The 26,459-nt window shown below is 38.6% G+C and overlaps 2 protein-coding genes across 2 annotated transcripts in view; one reads left to right on the top strand and one right to left on the bottom strand.

Annotated features, from left to right (window-relative positions):
* Nucleotides 1-2,334: 2,334 nt before the first annotated feature.
* LOC133548798 (V-type proton ATPase subunit C 1-B-like) lies at nt 2,335-23,440 on the bottom strand. Its single transcript, XM_061893740.1, has 13 exons — nt 23,369-23,440; nt 23,057-23,219; nt 22,793-22,860; nt 22,369-22,454; nt 21,877-21,971; nt 16,654-16,745; nt 16,490-16,585; nt 16,091-16,159; nt 12,581-12,673; nt 12,399-12,486; nt 8,800-8,897; nt 8,607-8,730; nt 2,335-2,838 (listed from the first exon to the last, which is right to left on the bottom strand). Exons 2-13 carry the CDS (start codon nt 23,183-23,185, stop codon nt 2,749-2,751), a joined length of 1,128 nt encoding a protein of 375 aa, XP_061749724.1. The 5' UTR covers nt 23,186-23,219; nt 23,369-23,440; the 3' UTR covers nt 2,335-2,748.
* Nucleotides 23,441-24,162: 722 nt separating this feature from the next.
* LOC133549853 (nucleolar protein 10-like) overlaps nt 24,163-26,459 on the top strand; it is a 28,704-nt gene continuing 26,407 nt past the window's right edge. Inside the window, exons 1-3 of the mRNA XM_061895696.1 lie at nt 24,163-24,348; nt 25,796-25,841; nt 25,919-26,017. Coding sequence (XP_061751680.1) covers nt 24,283-24,348; nt 25,796-25,841; nt 25,919-26,017 — 211 coding nt within the window. The 5' untranslated portion in view covers nt 24,163-24,282. The remainder of the gene's footprint in view (nt 24,349-25,795; nt 25,842-25,918; nt 26,018-26,459) is intronic.

Here is a 26,459-nt window from a genome sequence, read left to right as displayed (position 1 = left end):
GTTATTTTTTTTACAATGTTATCTAAGTATGTTTTAGAGCACTGACACAAAAATCCTCAACAGTATTGATGTTATCTTTGACCAAAGCTTGCTGACATCTTAGTTTTTTTAAGTACCAACACGAAGATACATGTAAATATTTTTGCACTCATGCTGTGCCTTTTTATGCAATTAAAACAATTTCACTTAACATTTGAGATCATTACATTTTGCACTCATGACTACACAAAGCTTTTCTACAATTCACTACACATTTCTTGGTAGAAACTCGAATATTCTTGTGATAAACAAGAACTTTGATTTTAATGACGTCATTAGGAATAAAAAGACTCGCAAAAGCAATATTTACATACACCCAAATCGTCAGGCGGATTAGCACTTCCAAACATGAGGTTTTACTCCTGGGCCACCAACATTAAAATTCTTAATAATGGCTGTAATATGAAGCATTTGATCGCCTTCTGTTATGGCTGGTTATGGAGGCTAACTCAACTAAACCAGTATCTCTTAAGGCTGTGGTTCACTCCCCTATCCACTCTCCTACTTCCGCTTTTTACGAAAAATCCTATTGTAAAAACCTCAGAATTTGGATTCAGTTTAAGCGCTATTTTGTTTTACAGACTATTTTTAGTCTTGCACCCATCACTGCTAATTATGCTTTCCCTCCCTTTCTTGGTCAAGTCTGGGGATCAACGACATTAAATATTTATACATTGTCAACACTTTTGCCTATCTTCAACAATTTTGTGATACATTTTCATTCCCTAATTAACCCTTTCTTTTTAAAATATCTAGAGATCCAGGGTTTTGTTCTTAATACTTTCCCTAGGTTTCCAGATTTACCGACGGACAGTCTTAGAAGCGTTTCTGACGCATATTTACAACTAAGCTGTTATTTTACGTCCTGAGTCTCTAAATTCATTTATGTCACTTTGGGAGGAGACTTTAGGAGTGAACCTATCTGAGGATAGCTGGACAGATATTTTAAGTAGAGTTCATAAGTCTTATCTGTGCAAGACAAAGCTTCATCCAATGCAAGCTAATACATCATACTTATTATACCAAGGTTTGACTAGCTAAGATGTATGAGGGAATATATGAATAAAGTGATCTGTGCCAACAGTCTCCAGCTAATGCACATGTTTTGGATCTGCCCATCCCTGTGCAGTTATTGGACAGAAACTTGTCTGTGGTCACTGATGAAAGGATTGAACAGAATCCTTGAAGGGGATGAGGTGGCACCCCATTTATCTACCCGTAACAAATCAAAAAATAATCTTGTAGCTTCCACTACTCTGGTTGGAAGACTGTGTTGAATTGGAAGGCGACAACGCCTCCTTGCCACACACACTGGTTTAATGATGTTTTGTATTTTCTCAAACTGGAGTAAATATTTGTTCTGCAGCGTTTCAAGAACTGCGGGATGCCTTTCAAAGATATGTAGGAGAAACTGATCTGAAAATTAACACTTATTGAAACACAACTGTGTTGTGGGTGGCTGATGTCTTTTGTGTGCTTGTTGGTTTTTATCTAAGGCCATTCAAGAATGCAGCTGTCTTGTGTTTTTTTGTTGATATTAGTCTGTGGTTCCTTTTTATTTTATTTTTGTATTTGTTTCTATTAATACTATAATTGGATAAATACTGTATATATATATATATGTTTTATTAATATTTTACTTGGAAAAATCATTTGATGTACTTGTGTATACTTTCGTAAATTGTCCATCCACCCATCCATTTCCTACCGCTTATTCCCTTTTGGGGTCCCGGGGGGCGCTGGCGCCAATCTCACCTACAATCGGGCGGAAGGCGGCGTACACCCTGGACAAGTCGCCACCTCATCGCAGGGCCGACAGACAGACAACATTCACACTCACATTCACACACTAGGGCCAATTTAGTGTTGCCAATCGACCTATCCCCAGGTGCATGTCTTTGGAAGTGGGAGGAAGCCGGAGTACCTGGAGGGAACCCACGCATTCACGGGGAGAACATGCAAACTCCACACAGAAAGATCCTGAGCCTGGGATTGAACCCAGGACAGCAGGACCTTTGTATTGAGGCAGACGCACTAACCCCTCTTCCACCGTGAAGCCCACTTTCGTAAATTGTATGTTTACAAAACTTAATAAACACATTTTTAAAAAAACAACAGGAATTCGGGTCATAGGACTTCCATGTGCCCCACAGAATAGCAATGTAACTGTTGCGGTGGTGTAGAATTGTAGACGACATTATACTCTAATTTGCAATATTGACAATGGACACAAATTTTACAAAATATTGGGTTTTTAAAAAGAGTGTATTTATAAACTCGCATAAACATGGAGGATTCTTAGCAGAACATGGAGGTTTCTTAAAAGGAAGTGTCAAATGTATTTGTGGCAGTCCAAATGTATTTGTGGCAAGCCTCCACAAATAAATTATTGTCTGGGAATTTTTGTGACTTGCTGTTGCTACAGTATTTAGGCAATGTGCTGAGGTGTAAAATATGGAACCAGGTGTAACAGATGCAAGCTAGTGTGACCGTGCGATAGTAGTGCAAACCTCACACCCTGATGCATTAAGCGCTGCACTGGACAATGAGTTGACAAAGGCTTTTGTCATTGGTTAGCAGTGCTTGACTTAACTCAATCTGTGGGGATATGTGGTCACTGGTTCGAGTGGTTCAAGTGTGCAAGGCTGGACTGAGAGGTATGAGCTGTGTCACTATATAAATTGTATGTGTTTTTGGTGTTTTGTGTTGCTATCTTAAGTCCAACAAGTTGATGTTAACGGGGAAGCAGATGTAGGAGAAGTAGTCCTGTTGGCTGAATCCTGGGATGTCACAGGTCACCTGTAAGCAACGAACACTCTCATACATCATTGATTACACAGCATGCCTATGCAGGTTCTCATTTATCCAGGTCATTGTCGTCATTCCACAGTAATCGTTTATAAATGACTGTCGTTTGCTTTGACCGTTAGGATTGCTCGTTTGCATTAAAACAGTTGTTTTTCTCACCATGATAGGGTGAAACCATCCTTGCCCAGGCACACCCTCCAGGTTTTTGGAGTATAAATACTTGGGGTTTTGGCACCAACTCTTTCTACTAGATCCGACCAATCAAAGTCTACGAGCACGAACTGGTGAAGCATACTCGGATGAGCGTCTTCCCAGACAAACTAAGCAGTCCAGTTGCGACCGATTGAACGCCCTGAGATTAAACAGCAGTATTATTTCACAAGTGTGCCTTAGGCTGCCCACAAAACAAGGCCACTCTGAAATGTGCAGTTTTGCTTTGTTGCGGATCTGAGGAGGAGTGTTAAGAATGGCAGTCAGTATCTGGAGTTACCACCATTTGTGTCACACAGTGCAACACATCTCCTACACACAGAGTTCATCAGGTTGTTGATTGTGGCTTGTGGAATGTTGGTCCACAGTTCTTCAATGGCTGTGCGAAGTTGCTGGATATTGAACAGGCTGTCTTATACGCTGATTCACAGCATCTCAAACATGTTCAATGGGTGACATGTTCGGTGAGTATGCTGGCCATGCAAGAACCGGGATGTTTTCAGCTTCCAGAAATTGTGTACAGATCCTTGCAACAGGGGACTGTGCATTGTCATGCTAAAACATTAAGGTGATGTTCTCGGGTGAAGAGCACAACAATGAGCCTCAAGATATTGTCATGGTATCTCTGTGCAAATGCCATCAATAAAATGCACTTGCGTTTGTTGTTCATAACAAACGCCTGCCCATACCATAACTCCACCCCCACCATGAACCACTCGATTTACAAAGTTGATATCAGCAAACCGCTCTTCCCATGATGGCACAGAGAACACCTCTGCCAACGTGCCAGGCGCCATCGAATGTGAGCATTTGCCCACTCAAGTTTGTTACAATGACAAACTGCAGTCAGGTCAAGACGCTGATGAGGTTGACGAGCATGCTGATGAGCTTCCCTGAGGCGGTTTCACAGTTTGTGCAAAAATTCTTCGGTTATGCAAACTAATTGTTGCAACAGCTGTCCGGGTGCCAGGTCACAGACAATCATGGAGGTGCACCTGCCGGATGCATAGGTCCTGGGCTGGTATAGTTACACATGGTCTGCAGTTGTGAGGCTGGTTGGACGGACTGCCAAATTCTCTGAAATGCCTTTGGAGACGGCTTATGGTAGAGAAATGAACATTCAATTTACGGGCAACAGCTTTGGTGGACAGTTTCAGTCAGCATGTCAACTTCACGCTCCCTCAAAACTTGCGACATTTGTGGCATTGTGCTGTGTGATAAAACTGCACATTTCAGCATGGCCTTTTATCGTAGGCAGCCTAAGGCACACCTGTGCAACAATCATGCTATTCATTCAGAATCTTGATATGCCACACCTGTGGGGTGGGATGGATTGTTTTGGCTAAGAAGAAATGCTCACTAACGCATAATTAGTCAAAGTTGTGAACGATATTTGAGAAGAATGGGTATTTTGTGTATATAGTAATAGTTTTAGATATTTCAGTTCAACTCATGAAAAATGGGAGCAAAAACAACAGTGTTTTGTTTATATTTTTGTTCAGTGTATGTAGTAGGCTTTGCACGCAACTGCAATTCCAAGAAGCTAGGTGGCAGTAGTGTATAGACTACTTAGCCAGGAAGTAGTCTGTGTGTTTATGTTGAATGTGCCACGCAGTGTAATTATTGTATTTATTACACACTGATTTGATTGTACCGTGCATCTTAGTTGTATTTTTCTTAACCAAAATTGAAGCTGTTGAAATTGCCATGTAAAATCGGAAAGGCTAATCGGCAGCATGTCTACGAAAATTCAAATGTAAATTAACATGCAGCCAGCACATTTCTAAAAAAATGGAGCCGTACAGTACTTTTGAGTGCCTTCTTTTCACTTTGTTGGCATGGAAAATTGCAACATTGCCTAAGGGCCGTCTGACTGAGTCCTTTCTGAGTGCTAACCTGCTTGTTTCCTGGCCAAGGGTTTGAACTGATGCTGAGTATGCAACTGTAAAAGAGGTCACGTGCAACAAAGGTATAAAAATATGGCATCATTTGATTGTAAGTGAATCTGTGCCCAGTAGTTCCGACGAACATCGGTCAGTACCTATAAAAGTTTTGGGGGTGATCTGGATCACTGCTTGGATTCAGGAAAGTCTTACTATTAGGAGGTATACTGTAGGACCTGGTGGAGGTCTGCGCTCTCCAAGTGATTTTATTAATTAAGAATATTTATTTGATTAGGTTAGGTTAGGTTACTTTATTAGTACCCAAAGGCAAATTTGTTTTGCAGCCAGCAAGATCAGGACATCCATTTAAACAACAAATTTGATTGTTCTGTGACTATAGGACCTCATACTTTACTTAGATTGTGTTTGTTTCTGTTTAACAGTAATGTGTTGTTTGCAAACGATGCATCTCTTTGAAGTAAACAAATTATGTGGGGGGGTAGGTTCATCGTTTTTACTATCAAAACCACACGTAATTGGCCAAAATGTCCTGTATGGCACCGTATGGCCAAAATGTCCTGTATGGCGCCGTATTTGTCGACACTGAGCAGAAAGTGTGATGGAGGGGATACACAGTCATGGGCACACAAACAAGAGTGGGAGAGGGATGAATTTATGAGATAAGATAATATTAAGATATAACTAAGATAATTATAGACTACATGCTGGAAAGCTGAGGAAAATGAACATGAGGGAACAAAAGCTGAAACACTTTTTGAGTTTCTGGTTTCCAGAATATTGTAATGGTTTGTCTAATACACAGTATTTTTGTTGTCGATTTTCATAATAGAAATTTAAAGCTTAAACAAATCAGAGAAAGCCACGTGAAGCCAGGGAATAAAATAACTACCCTACCCAGCATGCAACAGGAGTGACGAGCATGCGCGGTAGCCCGGTATAGGTTGTGTCGCCATGACGGCATCTTGTATGTTGTGATATGCACGCTCTGAAAGTAAACGTTAAGAACTCAGCCAACACTCGTCGTCTGCATTATTCATAAATAGACAGACAACACATATACTCCGCTGTATATGCCTGGTTGTCTGGATTTCGAACTACCTCACCGACAGGCCACAGTATGTCAGACTGAAGGACATCACGTCCGACACTGTGATCAGCAGCACCGGAGCACCGGAGCACCGCAGGGAACGGTGCTGGCCCCTCTTCTCTTCACCCTGTACACCGCTGACTTCTGCTACAACTCAGAGCTGTGTCACATCCAGAAGTACGCGGATGACACAGCCATCGTCGGGTGCATCAGGGACGGCAGAGAGGAGGAGTTTCGGAACCTGGTAAGGGACTTTGTTGTCTGGTGCCACACGAACCTCTTGCAGCTCAATCCGTCAAAGACCAAGGAGCTGGTCATTGACTTTGGGAGGTCGAGTCCACGGTCACAACCTATTGTGATCGAGGGAGTTGAGGTACAGACCGTGGACTCATTCAAGTACCTCGGGGTTTGGGCGGACAATAAGCTGGACTGGACTGTCAACACGGACCACCAGTACAAGAAAGGACAGAGCAGGCTGTACTTCCTCAGGAGACTGCACTCCTTCAACATTTGTAGAAAACTCCTGTGGATGTACTACCAGTCTGTGGTTGCCAGTGTTTTCTTCTACATGGTAGTGTGCTGGGGGGGCAGTACATCTAAGGACAGCTCCAGACTTGAGAAACTGATCAGGCGGGCCGGTTCTACAATGGGAATGAAACTGGACTCACTGGTGACAGTGGCAGAGAAGAGGACTGTTGACAAACTAGTGAGCATCCTGGATGATGGCAGTCACCCTCTGCATAGCGTTATCAGTAGCCAGAGGAGCCTGTTCAGTGCTAGACGGCTTCATCCCAAGTGCAGGACTAATAGACTCAAAAACTCCTTTGTCCCACACGCCATTAGACTGTACTACAACTCTCTGGGACGGGGGGCGGTGAGTACTAGGATGACAGGGGATGCAAAAGAATAACATTGCAATACGTTTTCATAACATGGTCACTACTGCCTACTTTGTCTTGTTATATTTTTATTTTACTGTTATAATTTTATTCCCATTGTTGCTTTTTATTTGTTATTCTTATTGTAATATTTCTCAATTTTGTTCTCCATTTAAACCCCCATTATTTACTTTTTACTTTTTTTAAATTGATCTCAACTCTGTACACTGCTGCTGGAATTTTAATTTTCCTGAAGGAACTCTCCTGAAGGATTCAAAAAAGTACTATCTATCTATCTATCTATCTATCTATAGATATATGTATATATGTAATGTAGTAACAAGCACATTAATAACAACATTTAATATTTATGTATTTTGATCATTTTAAGCATACACGACGCATTAATATAAAAATGCATCACGTTTGCTTTTTTTCCCCTTCATCTCTGATTATTACTCTCCGCAGATTTCATGAGAGCCAACAAACAAAATAAAACATCACTTACTGTATAAAGTCTGCTGCCATTAGGATGCTGACTGCTAGGATGTTCATACATTCCCATTTAGGGGAAGAATGTCTCATAATGCTCGCGAAGAAACGGGGTAGAGGAGCAAGGGGAACAAATGCTTTTCGTGTCGTCCTCGACAGTTCCAGGACCGATGTGGTTGTCAGTTTGTCCCAACTTGTCGGATTATATCAACAACCACTTTGTCCAGGTGAGAGGCATGATTTATGATGTACAATAAACTTACATGGAGCAGAGAAACAGGGAAGCAGATGATCAGTCGATGATGTAAACATCGGCACATAGTAAGTGATAATGGTGCCGCTATAAATAGTTTGTCTGCGTTAGCGCTTATGATATTAATATCACTAAGACTTGTTAATATTCAAATCACCAAATGTTGTATTTTTGGCGCATTTTGAACGAATGTTTATCAATTTTATGGGTGGAATAGTGGAGGTCCCATTGGCTTTACTGTAAACTGACTTTTATTTACGTTTAAATTAAAATTTAAATGTTTTTTTTTTCTTCTAAAATCTCCATCCACTGTCATGTCTCTCATGATTGTGAACAATAGGCAAAATTCCCCCCCAAAAATGCAGTTACCCATTAAAAGCGTATGAATTGGCTCCATCCCATTTAAATTATTTTTTCATGATCACTTATACATTTACCTACAATCTTTCAAAATACGCCCAAATCTGCACTGATGCAGGTAAATTAAACAGTAACCTAATGTGAAAATATTTTGTTCAGTAATGTAACACAAAGTGTATCTTTTTTTAATTGGGATTTTTGCATTTTACCATTAGGTTTTGCAATCATGTTGAGCAAATACTAAAGCCATCCATCCATACTCTACCGCTTGTCACTCACGGGGTCGGGGGGGTGCTGGATGAAAACATTTAATATAAGTTTGTTTTTTACAGGACAAACAATCTCACATGTCATTTGGTTATAATCATTGAGTAGTCTTTTTTAGGGAGCTGAATTTCCATTTACTATTTTACATCATCAGTTCTATAGTTTTTTTAAGTGTTTTTTTTTCCTTTTTGGACTGGTATTCTACTCTTCCTGTCGTTGTTTTATTAGTAGAATGTACACATATGCTTCAAAGGAATTCTCACTGTGGTATACTGAAAATGAACAGGGTGCCAATTTCGGTCACTTACGTCACTGACTGCAGAAGTTGGGTCCAGATACGCAAACAAAGAAGAGAGTTTTTCACTCAGTTTCTCAGAACACTTCCTGTCTGACTGAAGCAGAAGAGCCTGATAGTTAACAGGCAGTCCGTACCTGGAGAGACCATTGAGACGTCATTAAGAGACAGCAAATGCATTCTATAACATGACCACTATTACTCACCTGAGAACTGACTCCACAAAGATCCTTAAGGCTTTCAGGTGAATCCAAGAAATGATCACCTGGTTGTATATTGCCTTTAGCCATTCCATAAAAGTGCCCTATGGAGAAAGAAGGCATAGCATTAACACAATTATGTATTTAGACATGTCAACACGTTCACCATCAATCTAGATCAGGGGTGTCAAAATTATTTTTTTATTGAGGCCCAAATTGCAGTTATGGCTTCAATGGGCCACTTGTTAGTGAAAATATATTAATTTTAATGTATAATCTCCTTGTGATATTATTACACAATTCCCTATATATTTTTTGGGGGGGGGGGTTTTGGACAAATTGATGGATAACAGACATACTTTTGAAATCATAAGTCAGGAAAGGGAATATACCGATATGTTAATATAGGCGTGTTCAAACTTTTTCCACCAAGGGCTGCATACTAAAAAGTCAAAGTATTTTGATTACATTTTTTTAAGAAATGCTAAAAACGGACATTGACTATCCAGTATATTGAAAGACAAGACTGTCATATTTGTGTTACACGTGACAAAGCACACTATTCTTATTACAGTGGTAAAAAAATAGTAGTCTTTTTTTTTTTTAAAGAACAAAAAAATGTAACGTAATGACAAAAAGCTGAAATTTTGACACTAATAACTACACTTTGACAACGCTGACCGGAACTTTTGCAGTTGGCCAAACAGCTAAATTTTTGTTTCATCTGACATCACATGGACAAATATAAGAACTTCTGGAGGAAAGTTCTGTGATCAGATGAAACAAAAATTTTAGCTGTTTGGACACAATACCCAGCAATATGTTTAGAGGAGAAAAGGTGAGGCCTTTAATCCCAGGAACCCAAGCGTCAAACATGGTGATGGTAGTATTATGCTCTGGGCCGGTTTTGCTGCCAATGGAACTGGTGCTTTACAGAGCGTAAATAGGACAATGAAAAAGGAGGTTTACATCCAAATTTTTCAGGACGACCTAAAATCAGCCCAGAAGTTGGGTCTTGGGCGCAGTTGGGTGTTCCAACAGGACAATGACCCCAAACACACGTCAAAAGTTGTAAAGGAATGGCTACATCAGGCTAGAATAATGTTTTAGAATGGCCTTCCCAAAGTCCTGACTTAACGTGTGGACAATGCTGGAGAAAAAAAGTCAATTTCAGAAAACCAACACATTTAGCTGAACTGCACCAATTTTGTCAAGAGTGGTCAAAAATTCAACCATGCAGAAGCCTGCCAGACGCTTGCCAAGGGACATATGACCAAATATTAACATTGCTGTATGTATACTTTTGATCCGGCAGATTGTCACATTTTCAGCAGACCCATAATAAATTCATTAAAGAACCAAACTTCATGTTTTTGTGACAAACAAGTTATATGCTTTGATCACTATCACACAAATTATTGGAAACTCAAGACAGCCATGACATGAATCAAGTGTATGTAAACTTTTGACCAAGACTGTGTATATATGTGTAGATGAGATAGGCACCAGCGCCCCCCGCGGCCCCAAAGGGAATAAGCGGTAGAAAATGGATGGATGGATGGACATATATATATATATATATATATATATATATATATATATATATATATATATATATATATATATATATATATATATATACACATATTGTATATATATATATATATTGTATATATATATATATATATATATATATATATATATATATATATATATATATATATATATATATATATATATATATATATATATATATATATATACACACACAGTATATATACACACAAGCACATGTATTAGTATGAATATAGACTTAGACTTAGACTAATGTTTGGGTCAGCTTTGTATTATAAGTGACAAAGTATAGTTTTTGGTATAAAAAAATTCAGCTTTTTCTCATTGCATTACATCCATCCATCCATCCATTTTCTACCGCTTATTCCCTACGGGGTCGCGGGGGGCGCTGGCGCCTATCTCAGCTACAATCGGGCGGAAGGCAGGGTACACCCTGGACAAGTCGCCACCTCATCGCAGGGCCAACACAGATAGACAGACAACATTCACACTCACATTCACACAATAGGGCCAATTTAGTGTTGCCAATCAACCTATCCTCTATATTTTTTTTACTATATACACACACACACACACTAATATATATATATATATATATATATATATATATATATATATATATATATATATATATATATATATATATATATATATATATATATATATATATATATATATATATATATTCAACTTCAGGAAGCACCAGTCCAGCCACACTCCACTCTTCATCAACGGCACAGCGGTGGAGATGGTTAGCAGCACCAAGTTCCGGGGGGTGCAGATAACTGACAATATGACCTGGTCCCTACACACCGGAGCTCTTGTAAAAAGAGCTTAACAGCGCATGCATTTGTGCGCGATTGAAAGGAGCACAACTCCCTCCCCCCGTTCTCGCCATACTCTACAGAGGCACGAAAGAGAGCCTACTGACCAACAGCATCTCTGTCTGGTCTGGAGCCTGCAGTGCCTCAGACTGGAAGTCTCTACAAAGAGTGGTGAGGACGGCTGAAAACATCATCAGGACTCCTCTTCCTCCTATCCAGATCATCGCAAAAAGCTGCTGCCCGACCAGGGTTCAGAAAATCTGCAAAGACTCCTCCCACCCCCACCAAGAACTGTTTTCACTGCTGGACTCTAGAAAGAGGTTCTGCAGCCTCCGTAGGAACGTCCGTAGAAGAACCTCCGTGTTCTGTAAGCGCTTCTTCCCTCAGGCCGTAAGACTATTGAACGCATTAAAATAATCCCTTCAATTCCCCCCCAAAATGGATTAACTCGCTGGAATATAAAGACAATATAACATACATCCATAATCGTGGCTGCATATGCAAAAGTGCAATATATTTATCTTTACAGTAATCTATCTATATCTGCACCTTATTGCTCTTTCATCCTGCACTACCGTGAGCTAATGCAATTAAATTTCATTCTTATCTGTACTGCAAAGTTCAAATTTGAATGACAATAAAAAAAAATCTAAGTCCAAGATACATTATATATATATAATATATATATATATATATATATATATATATATATATATATATATATATATATATATATACATATACACGTATATATATATATATACATACATATATATATATATATATATATACATATATACATATACATATATATATAGAAAAGGTTTGGACATACCTGAGTTATTAGGGTAAGATTTATAACTTTTTTGTCATTACATCGCAAATCTTTGCTTCTTTATTTTTATACATGCTCACTGTTGTTTTACGTAGAAAAAATATGCTGCGGGACAACAGAACTCGAGTTGTGGACACCCCCGTGTTAACACAATGTTTTTTGCATGGTCAGATAATTCTCAAGTTTAAAAGACATGCAATTGTATGCAGTTCATGCAATTTTTCTGACAAAATTGAAAGAACAAATATGTTTAATGAGAAAGATGAAGTGCACATTATTACCAGGCTTTCGCAGGCCATATAAAACGATGTGGCAGGCCAGATCTGACCCCCAGGCCTTAAGTTTGATACTGGTGATCTAGATAAACATACGTAATGCTCTTTTTTGTGAACACTGAGCTCCATCCTCTCCTGTTGCTGCTTCTCGTCCAGGTCAAAGCTGTACTCACGCACATTGAACCTGTGTGGGTTCAGACTACACAATGGTAAACAAAACGGACAACACGGTTTCATTTCAAAACGTTATATTCCTTCCAGTAACGCATCTTGCTTACTTGTTTTCCTTGGCTTTGGCTTTGAAGTCACACACCACTCTCTTGAATAGTGTCACAGAAAATATACCTACTGATCTGTCTTCACAAAGTTTTCTGATGATGCACAAAAAGAATGTGTCAACAGAGTTTTAGAAAAAAAAACATCAGTGCAGTTACATTCTGATTTACAAACCCCGTTTCCATATGAGTTGGGAAATTGTGTTAGATGTAAATATAAACAGAATACAATGATTTGCAAATAATTTTCAACCCATATTCAGTTGAATGCACTACAAAGACAAGATATTTGATGTTCAAACTCATAAACTTTTTTTTTTTTGCAAATAATAATTAACTTAGAATTTCATGGCTGCAACACGTGCCAAAGTAGTTGGGAAAGGGCATGTTCACCACTGTGTTACATCACCTTTTCTTTTAACAACACTCAATAAACATTTGGGAACTGAGGAAACTTATTGTTGACACTTTGAAAGTGGAATTCTTTCCCATTCTTGTTTTATGTACAGCTTTAGTTGTTCAACAGTCCGGGGTCTCCGCTGTCGTATGGGGGAAAGGTCTGGACTGCAGGCCGGCCAGGAAAGTACCCGCACTCTTTTACAACAAAGCCTCGCTGTTGTAACACATGGCTTGGCATTGTCTTGCTGAAATAAGCAGGGGCGTCCATGATAACGTTGCTTGGATGACAACATATGTTGCTCCAAAACCTGTATGTACCTTTCAGCAATAATGGTGCCTTTACAGATGTGTAAGTTACCCATGCCTTGGGCACTAATACACCCCCATACCATCACAGATGCTGGCTTTTGAACTTTGCGCCTACAACAATCCGGGTGGTTATTTTCCTCTTTGTTCCTGAGGACACCACGTCCACAGTTTCCAAATATATTTGGAAATGTGGACTCGTGAGACCACAGGACACTTTTCCACTTTGCATCAGTCCATCTTAGATGAGCTCGAGCCCCGCGAAGCGGGCAGCGTTTCTGGGTGCTGTTGATAAATGGGTTTGGCTTTGCATAGTAGAGTTTTAACTTGCACTTACAGATGTAGCGACCAACTGTATTTACTGACAGTGGTTTTATGAAGTGTTCCTGAGCCCATGTGGTTGTATCCTTTCCACCAGGGGTGCCCATTACGTCGATCGCGAGCTACCAGTCGACCGCGGGGGGTGTGTCAGTCGATCTCGAGCCAGGCTTTTAAAAAAAATAGACCTAAAAATTAGTGATCATCAATCTTCACCAAGACGTCAATTAAATGACATTCACGGTACCGGAGGGTCTTGTGAGATGACGCTGGCTGCTGCAAGATCATTATTATTAAAATATGACCGAGAGGAAGGCGAGAAACACTTTTTATTTCAACATACTCTCGCGCCGTACCTTCCGTCAAAACTCTAAAGGCCGACTGCACATTTCCTATCTTCACAATAAAAGCCCTGCTTCATGCTGCCTGCGCTAACTAAATACAGAGTCTCGGAAAACTAGCGTGCACAAGCGATCCCTCAGAAAGCTGGCGTGCACATCACTTGTGCACGCCAGTTTTCCGAGACTCTTATTTTGTTAGCGCAGGCAGCATGAAGCAGGGCTTTTATTGTGAAGATAGGAAATGTGCAGTCGGCCTTTAGAGTTTTGACGGAAGGGACGGCGCGAAAGTCTGTTGAAATAAAAAGTGTTTCTCGCCTTCCTCTCCATCATTTTTTCATAATAATGAACTGGCAGCAGCCAGCGTCATCTCACAAGACCCTCGGGTGCCGTGAATGTCAATCAAGCAAGCTACGGAATTTGCCGCCAATGTTTTTCTTGTAAAGTGTATGGAAGCTGGATGAATTAGATGCCAAAAACCAACCACTTTCATGTGGTATTGTACAGAAAGGACAACTTTTTTTCTCCTCCATTTGAAAATGTGGGCTTTATCATCATTACTGTCTGATTCCAATCAATGCAAGTCATCAGAATCAGGTAATACACCAACTTATATTCTTGTCTTCGTGAAAGAAAGACATCTATATGTGTTACACATGCTTGTATTATCATTAAACACATTTAACTTGTTTACAAAAATGTCTCTTTCAAAAATAAATAAATATAAATGATATATATAAATGAGGTAGATCCCCTCGAGTTGGTCAATTGAAAAGTAGCTCGCCTGCAGAAAAAGTGTGGGCACCCCTGCTTTACACACTGATGTCCGTTTTTGATGCAGTACCGCCTGAGGGATCAAAGGTCTGTAATATCATCGCTTATGTGCGGGGTTTTTTTTCAGATTCTCTGAACCTTTTGATGATTTTCTTTGTAATAGCTCGTTGAGAAATGTTGTTCTAACACTGTTCAACAATTTGCTTACAAAGTGGTTACCCTCGCCCCATCCCTGTTTGTGAATTACTGAGCATTTCATGGAAGCTGCTTTTACACCCAATCATGGCACCCACCTGTTCCCAATTAGCCTGCACACCTGTGGGATGTTCCAAATAAGTGTTTGATGAGCATTCCTCAACTTTATCAGTTTTTATTGCCACCTTTTCCAACTTCTTTGTCACGTGTTGCTGGCATCAAATTGTAAAGTTAATGATTTACAAAAAAAAATGTTTATCAGTTTGAACATCAAATATGTTGTCTTTGTAGCATATTCTAATGAATATGGGTTGAAAATGATTTGCAAATCATTGTATTCCGTTTATATTTACATGTAACACAATTTCCCAACTCATATGGAAACGGGGTTTGTAGTTAACTAAAACATAGTCAGATGCTTACTGACCACGGACTAGTCTCCAAAGTCAAAAGGATGCATTAATTTAGTTTTTGTCAGTGCTATAGCCTATCCGGTGAAGTAAAGGATAAAACCAGCTGATAGTTGTTAGAGTCTCGGTTTTATTACGTATGCAAATTGAAGCAATTGTTCCCATTAGAAATATTGTACATCCAAATTATCAGTTCCAGAAACCCAAAAATATTAACACTAAACACCTTTGATAATGTTAAAAATGTCAATATAATAAAACTGTGTGTAATCACGTGCCTTTATTTCCATCAACTGATGCATGACACCGCTGTTGCTCTACGGCACAATATGTCCCAATGTTGAGACGTCACAATGCTTACAACTTTTTTTGGCCCGATGCTGGGTTATTTTGCATTTGAAAAAACCCGAGAGACTAAGTCACCAAAGGGTCGGATTTGGAATTTTTTTTTGGGCTTGGGGGTAAATTTTGAGGGGGAAATTTCCACAAAATTCATGGAACCGCTGTTTTATCCTTTACAAACAAGCAATCATATACAGACTCTCTTATTTGCTGTAGCTAAATGTTTCAACATTTTCAATCAAAGTTTATTTATATAGCCCTGAATCACAAGTGACTGCACAAGCTCCAACGACATCATCGGCTCAGATCCCACATCAGGACAAGAAAAAACTCAACCCATTGCCTTATTTAGTTAAGATTTTTGAATATTACAAGCACATGTATTAGTATGAATACACCAAAAGGCTTATGATATGAGAAAGACCACTCACCTGCTTGACCGCGGCACCACAAATTCTGACAAAGATTCATATGTGTTTTCCCACTGCATATAGTCCCTCCTGTGATTCCAACACACAATGAAAGCAAACTAACTATGGCAGAAGTGTCCCATTTGTATTATCCCTCAACATACTCTAAACATCAAACAATTTCATTACTAATGCTATACATTATTATGTATTACAATAATTTGCTTTGCCACCTACAATACAGAGTTATGATGAATGTTTTTTTCAAATAGTACAGCACATATTGATCAAATTTGGGTGGATTTTAACATTTTGATCAAAGCTCTGACACCCCCTGAACTATGGCAATGAAACAATCCAAATAGGATTATATAACACAATTGTAAAATCCCTTATTTTCACAGCGTCTGTTTTCCTGACCTGCTGACCAGCACCAGGAGAGTAGTCAGATACTCTGAAAACACCAGATCTTCTCTCCTCACAATGCCATTCATGCTGCATGTTTGCAAACTGCCTCTGAAAATATAAATGTACTACTTTAATATGGAATAATGTCATGCATGTGTCAATTTAAATTAACTCACTTTTGTTGTTGCTCCAGTCTCTGCAAACGTGTTTTCACACTGTTGTACGTTGCAGCTCTGGATTTGAATTCCATCTTCACCTGGGAAACTTCCTGACACAGACACATGCAGCCACCAAGAGCACAGGCAAGTGTTATTTATTTATAGTACTGAAACATATTTGCAGCAGTTATATTGGTGTTTGATTTTATGAGAATAGTTTAATATTGGCGCTATTATCTTTTTATATGTTTATCTAATGTAGAGCAGTCATCAAAATAAAGTCCAAAAACTATATTAAGACTAAAATGTAATCAGATTGGAATTGTGTGAGTCTTAAAACAGTTAAAACATCTCTTTTGTTGGACTACTGTAGCCCCAATACACACAAAACTTTAAATAATGCAGTTGACTGTTGAGTTGAGTTCCTGATGTCACTGAATTAAATCTTACATGACCAACATTCAGCATTACAAAACTTGTCTATGCATTTTATTTCACAACTTCACCACTGAACAAACTATCTTTTACGACCTTTATACACCTGGTTTTCTTTATAGGCCCCTTAAATGCTACATAATACTTTTTAGCAGTGGGAAACATGTTAGAATTCAGTGTAGTTTTTTTTCTGATGTTCATGGTGTACCCCGACTACCGCCTGAATGCAGCTGAGATAGGCTCCAGCACCCCCCACGACCCTGAAAGGGACAAGCTGTAAAAATGGATGGATGGATGTTTGTAATACAGTATATAGTTTTATTTAGTGCTGTCAAGCTATTTACAAATATAGTGAATAAATAATTAATTATGATACTCTTAAATCAATTAATATAATCTATATTTAATCTCACCTTGAAGAATGCTGAGGAAAGCCCCCGACTTGAGGTATTTTTTGTATAAATTCATTACAATATATAACAAAAAAGTGGAATTTAAAGTAATTTGTTCTTTTTAACAGACAGTGTTTTATTTACTAAAATAAAACACCAGGTTCAAAAGTACTGAGGTTATTAACACATCAAAATAAGAGGAAGAAAACTTTTCTGAACAATAATCATTGAATGTTTATTTTGTTGCCTTTTCTCTGCTGCAGATAATATAAGATAAATAAAACGGAGCCATCAATCCAAGTTCTAGCAAATGTTACTAATATTGGTTTAAGAGAACAGATCAAACAAATACTTTTTTTATATTGGTCACAATTACATGTTATACTTTGTAAACTGGATCGAGGAAAGGCTGGCTTTGATTGCCTTTCCTGACTGTCAATCGCAGCTGTCTCATACGCGTATATTAATGTGCAACATTACAGAGCATCCGGAAAGTATTCACAGCGATTATTTTTCTCCACATTTCATGTTACAGCCTTATTCCAAAATAGAAATCAATTCATTTTTTGTCCTCAAAATCCATCACATATTCCCCATAAGACAATGCGAAATGTATTAAGACTAAAAAAATAAGAAATCACATGTACACAGGTAGTAAAAGCCTTTTCCATGAAGTTCAAAAATGAGCTCAGGGGCATCCTGTTTCAACTGATCCTCTTTGAGCTGTTCCTATAGCTTATTTGGAGTCCACCTGTGGTAAATTTAGTTGGTTGATAATTATTTGGAAAGAAACACACCTGTCTATATATAAGGTCACACACTTGACAGTGCATGGCAGAGTCCAAACCAAGAATAAATTCGAAATAACTGTTTGCAGACCCCAGGGACAGGATTGTCTCAAGGCACACATCTGGGGAAGAGTATGGAAAAATATCTGCTGCCTTGAAAGACCAAATGAGCACAATGGCCTCCAACATTCGTAAATGGAGAAAAGTCAACACCACCAGCACTCTTCCTATAGCTGGATGAGTGTCTAAACTGCGCGATCAAGGAAGTGGAGGTGACCAAGAACCTGATGGTTGCTCTGTCACAGCTACATCATTCCTCTGTGGAGAGAGAAAACCCTTGCAAAAAGACAACTATCTCTGCAGAAATCCACCAATCAGGCCTGTATTGTATAGTGGCTAGACGGAAGTCATTCCTTTGTAGAAGTTTGCCAAGATATTAAAGGAATTGCTACAGGAAAACTATGTAAATGATCTCGAGTGGCCCAGCCAGAGCCCAAACTTCAATTCAATTAAACATCTCTGGAGAGATCTAAAAATTGCTGTGCATCGACGCTTTCCATCCAACCAGATGGAGCTAGAGAGGTGCTGCAAAAATGAATGGGTGAAACTGCCCAAAGATAGATATGCCAAGCTTGTGGCATCGTATTCAAACATACTTGAAGCTGTAATTGCTGCCCCCAGATACATCAACAAAGTATTGAGCAAAGGTTGTAAATACTTATGTACATGTGATTTTTTTTTTATTGTTTTTATTTCTAATACATTTGCAAAACTTTGTGAAAATAAAACTTTTTCACATTGTCATTATGGGGTATTGTCTGTAGTATTTTGAGGACAAAAATTAATGTTTTAAATTTTGTAATGATGCTGTCCATCCATCCATCCATTTTCTACCGCTTATTCCCTTTCGGGGTCACGGGGGGCGCTGGCGCCTATCCCAGCTACAATCGGGCGGAAGGCAGGGTACACCCTGGACAAGTCGCCACCTCATCGCAGGGCCAACACAGATAGACAGACAACATTCACACTCACATTCACACATTAGGGCCAATTTAATGTTGCCAATCAACCTATCCCCAGGTGCATGTCAACAAAACAAAATGCGTAAAAAGTGAAGCGCTATGAGTACTTTCAGAATGGACAGAGTATATCATGTCTTAAACCAGGGGTTCAAACTCAAATTTACCTGGGGGCCACTGGATGCAGAAACTGGGTGAGGCTGGGACGCAAGAAAATATTTTTTAAAAAATCTAACATGCACTTTTTAATGAATTCACCTTCTATGAATGGCTTTCCCGCCCTAGCAAACATACTTGCCAATCCTCACGATTTTTCCGGGAGACTCCTGATTTTCAGTGCACCTCCCGACAATCTACCGGTGCAACCATTCTCCCGAATTTGTCCCAATTTTCACCCGGCCGACATTATTAAGGGCTGCCGTTACTGCACTGCCTTTAACGTCCTCTACAACAGTGGTTCTCAACCTTTTTTCAGTGATGTACCCCCTGTGAACATTTTTTTATTCAAGTACCCCTTAATCAGAGCAAAGCATTTTTGGTTGAAAATAAGAGATAAAGAAGTAAAATACAGCACAATGTCATCAGTTTCTGATGTATTAAATTCTATAACAGTGGAAAATATTGCTCATTTCTTGAACTATTTGGAAAAAAGATATAAAAATAACTAAAAAACTTGTTGAAAAATAAACAAGTGATTAAATTATAAATAAATATTTCTACACATAGTCGTAATCATCAACTTAAAGTGCCCTCTTTGGGGATTGTAATAGAGCTCCATCTGGATTCATCAACTTTATTATAAACATTTCTTCACAAAAAAAGAAATCTTTAACATCAATATTTATGGAACATGTCCATAAATCTAGCTGTCAACACTGAATTCTGGATTGTTGTATTATTTTTCCACAGTTTATGAACTTACATTCATACTTCATTGCGGTATTATTCAATAAACATATGTATAAAAGATTTATGAATTGCTGCTGTTTTTTAAATTGTTTTCAATAAATGTCACTTGTCCCTTGGCATACTGTATCTTCAAGCACCTCCAGAGGTTCGACTCTGCGCACCCCCAAAAGTAAACTACTGCTCAACTACATGTCATCGCGCACACTTTTGTATCCCACAACCAATATACCAGTTCTGAATCATGTTGTGTGAGACTTGTGCAGAACAACGTCAGTGGCTGCATGACGTACTTGTTCAACAGCCATACAGGTCTCACTAAGGGTGCCGTATAAACAACTTTAAAACTGTTACAAATATGCACCACATTGTGAACCCACACCAAACAACAATGGCAAACCTTTTTTGGGAGAAATTCCGCACCCTAACACAACTTAAACACAAGAGAACAAATACCCAGAACATCTTGCAAGGCTAAGATATACAACACCTCAACAGACGCAAGTAGGGAAGGTGGGCTGTGGGGGGTTGGTGGTAGCAGGGGTTTGTACATTGTAGCCCTGCAAGGTGTTCTGGGTATTTGTTCTCTTGTGTTTAAGTTATGTTAGGGTGCGTAAATTCTCCCAAAATGTGTTTGTCATTCTTGTTTGGTGTGGCTTCACAGTCTGGCACATATTTGTAATAGTGTTAAGTTTTTTTACGGCCACCCTTAGTGTGACGTGTGTAGCTGTTGATCAAATATATCTTGCAACAACACAAGTGGTCTCACATGGCCAAATGCAACATACAACTGGGCTGGAACGCTGTCAGTTTAGGATGTAGGGGGCGCTATAGACAGTGCCATAATGACACTCCCTGATTATTGTTGTTCTGGTAAATATCGACAGGGGCTTAGAGAGAATTGTTGCCATTTATTTAATTCAGGAGTCTCCCGTGGAAAAATGGGGACGTTGGCAAGCATGAGCTATCAAGCGCCGTTTATATTAAACTCGCGGGCCGCACCAACATTAAATTGTCATATCGAAGCGCGGGCTGCATAATAACGTCTCGCGGGCCGCAATTGGCCCGCGGGCTGCATGTTTGAGACCCCTGTCTTAAACCTTATACAACGTCAGAACATGATGTAATTTATCAGCAGCAGACATGCGTGCATGCACCTTATGGCACGCATAACAACATTTCTCACGATGTAAAGGTGCTTTGATTTTTATCATAATGTACACATCATTGTACATTTACTTTATCAATATATTGATGCACATGTGTATAATACAAACGTTTGTAGCATGAAGTCAGTTTGATGGGGGTCAATCCCCACCCGAAAGTGATGCCATTTCTACATACCTTGTCTAATAGTTGCGCATTACAGTAAAAAAATAAAACATTGCCTCTCTACGCTAAAAACAAGACAACATTCAAACTTACACAAATCATAAACATACTTCTGACATGACTAAGTTTATTAAGAATATTTGCCAGATATAATTAATCCTGTAACAAGTATTTAATGTGGGCAACATCAGTCTTGTGACAGAGTGAAACCTCATTTTGGCTGTGCCTATATAATATCTTTATAGTGTAGAGATTAAAAATGAACATAACTCGCTAAATATGCCTGTAATGAATTAATCGCAATCAACGAGACGATTTCCCAACCATATTCTTATTATTCAATGTTACGCAAATGTTCTTCATTTGTACCTTTTTGATGATGTTTACCAGGCTGGAGAGAGGCAGCGACGTGGGATACTTGACTTCGTCCCACTGGAAGTTGGTCACATAGCTCATCATGTCCACTGACATATTCACACACATACACACACATTCATATGTTGGAATATAAAAGTATGAGGGAAAACGATAGGGGAAAACGATAGGGCAAAACTGCAAAAAAATACCTCTTAAAGACTTCAAAAGGGCCTTGAGGGTAGAATGAAGATCCTTCTGCTTTGTGATGTGGGCTGTTAGTGTTTGAGGAATTAATTAGAAATATGATGTCTACTGTACTGTACTATGTCTACGTACAGAGCTGAAAGCTCCAGACTGTATGTGGGTATTTATGTATATTGTTCCCACATTTAGCCTTATTTGCCTGAGGCATCTAGGCACATTACTTAATGGGTTTCCATAGCGTTTCATTAACCCCACAATATAATTAACGTGTGTCTGTATGTGCGGCTGTGTGTGACTCACCTCCATTGGCTAAGATGTCTTCCATCACTTTGTCACCGGCTTGCTCCATCACCTCCCTCATACATTTGCATGTTTGTATCATCACGCTTGGATCACACAGGAAGAATAGCACCATTAAAGGCCTAACTAGGAAAGGTCTTGGCAATCACTTGTGCATTTAATGAGTGACACTCATGAAAGTAATCAAACTTACGTTACTTGAAGAGCACAAGAGGCCTCCAGTGGACAATTTTTTTTGGTTTTCAAATTTCTCATCAACGCAAATACACTCCTCATTAATATAAAATCAGTAGAGAAAACTAACCATCAGTCGTCTTTAAACATGAATTAATCATTGTGCGTACTTCAGTTAAGCTCAGTTATTCATTTTAAGTAGGACTTACAAATATACGAAATACGCTAAGAGAAAGGAAAAATGTTTTACCTTTCAGTAAATATGTCGAGTGTGGAGAGTTCATCTGACACGCTTAGTAGGCTGTCCAATATTCCCACCTTAGGTCAAGGCATACATAAGTCTTAAAAAGTGGCTATCACAAACAAATTATGCCTGAAATTTAAAACTGTTTGAAAATGTGACAGCATACTGAAGAGCTCATTAGGTTGGATGGAAATTTCACAACAAACTTAAGGCAGCAACCTTAGCATCAAATCACAGAAAATATTTGAAAAAAAAAAAACCCTCACTAGCCTTTAGATCTGGAATGGAGAATTTGCAGCAGGAGGCCAAGTTAGTTCTGCCAACGAAGCGTTTGAGTTTCTCAACACTTTTTGAACTGGTCTTGTCCAGTGGGACAGATATCACCCACGCGTCTTGCATGACTCTTGGTTCTTTTTAAAAATGTTGTTTGGCACTAAAAAGACAAAAAGCAAACATTTTGACCAGAGTAATATGTTCATATGGGAAAACAAACTCTAAAAAATCTGTTTTGTTAAAATTGTCAGAAAATTCTGAAAGAAGGCACTCACAAAAATGAGAATTGGAAAGAGAGAATTTTCTTACCTTCAAGATATATCTTCTTTGGAATCCTGAGTCAGTCTATGTCAGTCTCCAACAGAGGATGCAGTGAGTCTCCTAAACTTGAAAGACAACTGATTTTAAGGTCATAAAAGCCAATATATATCCATGCTGTATGTCTTTAAAAAACGTGTCACTCATAGAAAAATGTTTACATCGTAGTTAAACAACTTTTGACAATTTTTCCACATTTGATATACTTCTTTTGTCTCTCTGGTAATCGGATGTGTCATGCTCCTACATTTACAATCATAGCACTCAAATTTGATCACGTTATACCTGCTACAATACTTGCGTTTCTGAAATAACTCTTTTTTTTTTTTTTTTTTACTTCAGATGTGTCCAAACAAACAAATAGGCCAACAGCAATACTAAAACAAATCAAAGAATGCAAAGACCGCTTTGATATTTTTGACTTTATTGTTTAATATAAAAAGACTAAAGCCCGCAATATTTATGCATATAATGACAGAACATGAATTTGTTATTCGTACCAACATATAAGCTCTTTCTCTTTGTTGTGCCCGTTAACTATATTAGCCTATCACTATTTTAACTGTTTTAGTTGAGGGGTTATATTAAACGGGTCATAATTTTTTTTTTTTAATCAAATAAACTGTAATTTGTGAATAACGTGAAATAAATCTATACTTACGGGAGGAACGTCCTGTAAACTTTAAGTCGAACTCTTCTGCGGTTATTTATTATTCAGATGAAAATGACCAAATGTCGTTTATTGACCCAAATGATAGCGGAACTTCCATGGACTGTATTGGTTCCCAGCCGGACACATTTGTTGCACGGACGTATACTTCCTGTTTAGCGCCGAAACATCAACGTGGGTACTGTACCCCTCGCCGCTGTGTTATGAGTATTCACAACCTTGTTAAGCTTCCAACATGCAGGTTTCTAGTGTAAATGATGTGAAGATTTACAATTTGAGCCATGGGAAGTCTCTACCAGAGGTAAGAACTACCATAACTTTGCTTTCATTAGCCAAAATATTGGTAGAAATTGAATATAAAATATTTTATTGATCCCTGGGGGAAATTCAGCAGACATACCTATTTGGCTAATTACCTGTGTTTTGAAACACAACTTAACTGATTTGTTTTAAAATATGTTCTATGTCATGAATTAAAATGGCTGGAGAGCTACTTGAATGAGAGACAGCAGATGGACCAACATCAATCTACACTCATGAACATAACCTGTGGAGTCCCCCAGGGGTCGATACTGGGACCCACAGTATTTATAATATATATCAACGAAATATGTCAAGTATCAACAGTGCTGAAGTTCTTCCTCTTTGCTGATGATACAACCATTACATGTGCAGGTGACGACGTGAAGCAAATTCTGACTTCTGTAACTGAGGAGATGATAAAGTTTAATACAAACAAATTGTCTCTGAATTTAAAGAAGACCAAAATAATGCTCTTTAGCAATTGCAAAAGTAAAATACCGATCAAGATTGTTATTGATGATACACCAATAGAATATGTTCAACAAAATTCTTTCTTAAGAGTAGTAATAGATGAAAATATCTTATGGGAGCCTCATATAAGTTACCTCAGGACAAAAGTTGCAAAATATGTTGGAATGATGAGGAGATCATGTCATTTATTGAACACCAATGCTCTGCTGTTGTTGTTGTTTCATTCATTTATTATGTTATGTTTAAACTATTGTGTTGAAGTCTGGGGAAATTGTTGTGAATCACATCTAAAGCCTTTAGTCACTCTGCAGAAAAAAGGGCATCAGGATTGTGTCCAATGTTCACTACAGACATCATTCAAATCCACTATTTATGGACTTAAATCAACTTAAACTGAACGATGTGATCAACTTTAAAACTGCTCAAATTATGTTTAGGGCATCCCAAAACTCTCTACCATCCAATATAAAGAACTTATTCCATGATAGAGATGTTCACCATAATTACAGTTTAAGAGGAAACAACAAATTATATTTGCTTGAATTTAGAACCACTTTAAAATCAATATCCATTTCAGTGCCTGGAGTCACTCTGTGGAACAATTTAGGGGACAAGTTAAAAACGTGTTCTAACATTATTCAATTTAAAACACTGTTTAAAAAAGAAGTACTGAAGAAGTACGAGGAGGAAAGAGAGTGATGCCCTCAGCACAGAGCGATGGTAGAGAGGTGTATGGTCAGAGAGTGTTTGGGCCCGTGTGCGTGTGTGTGTTGTCTTGTCTTGTCTCATAGTATTGTTAGTGTGCAGGAGTTTTTCTTGTTTTTGTTTATAGAGTATTGTTCTTGTATTATATTGTTTATGTTAAATGTGGAATGAGTGAGAGGGGTTGGGCTATTATAAGCAGCTGCTTCATTTTAATTAAATTCAATTCAAAATAAACAACAGTCTAATCCGTATTTGTTTTCAACTTCCAGTGGTTGTCAGACCGCAAGAAGAGACAACTGCAAAAGAAAGATGTTGGTAAGTTCCAATGTATTCACGTTGCAATAGTCAATAGTTGACATCTTAGTCTGTCTTACTGTATTTTTTATTTCTAGACATCCAGCGGAGGATTGAGCTTATCCAGGACTTTGAGATGCCCACCGTGTGCACCTCTATTAAGGTGTCTCGAGATGGGCAGTTCATCCTTGCAGCTGGTAAAAAAAACAAAAAACGTTTATCTTTGGTGTTTGTTTTCAAGTATGAAAATGGCAATATCCATCCATTTTTTACCGCTTGTCCGTTTCGAGGTCACGGGGGTCACTGGAGCCCATCTCAGCTGCATTAAGGCGGAAAGCGGGGTAAACCCTGGAGAAGTCGCCCCCTCATCTCAGGGCCAACACAGATATGAGCTAAAAATATTAACTCTACAGTATATGAGACTATCGCTCCTAAAGTCGGTTCAGTGTGTTATTTTCTTTTATTGGGTATACTATACTGGATATCCATCCATTTCCTATCACTTATCCCTTTTAGTGTTGCGGGGGTGGGTGATACCTCATCGCAGGGCCAGCTCAGATAGACAACAGTCACACTCACATTTACACACGAGGGCTAATTTAGTGTTGCCAATCAACCTTTACACAGTTGAATGCCTTT

Source organism: Nerophis ophidion, linkage group LG03 (genome assembly GCF_033978795.1).
Source record: "Nerophis ophidion isolate RoL-2023_Sa linkage group LG03, RoL_Noph_v1.0, whole genome shotgun sequence".
NCBI lineage: Eukaryota > Metazoa > Chordata > Actinopteri > Syngnathiformes > Syngnathidae > Nerophis > Nerophis ophidion.
This window is presented reverse-complemented; position numbering and strand designations above follow the sequence as displayed.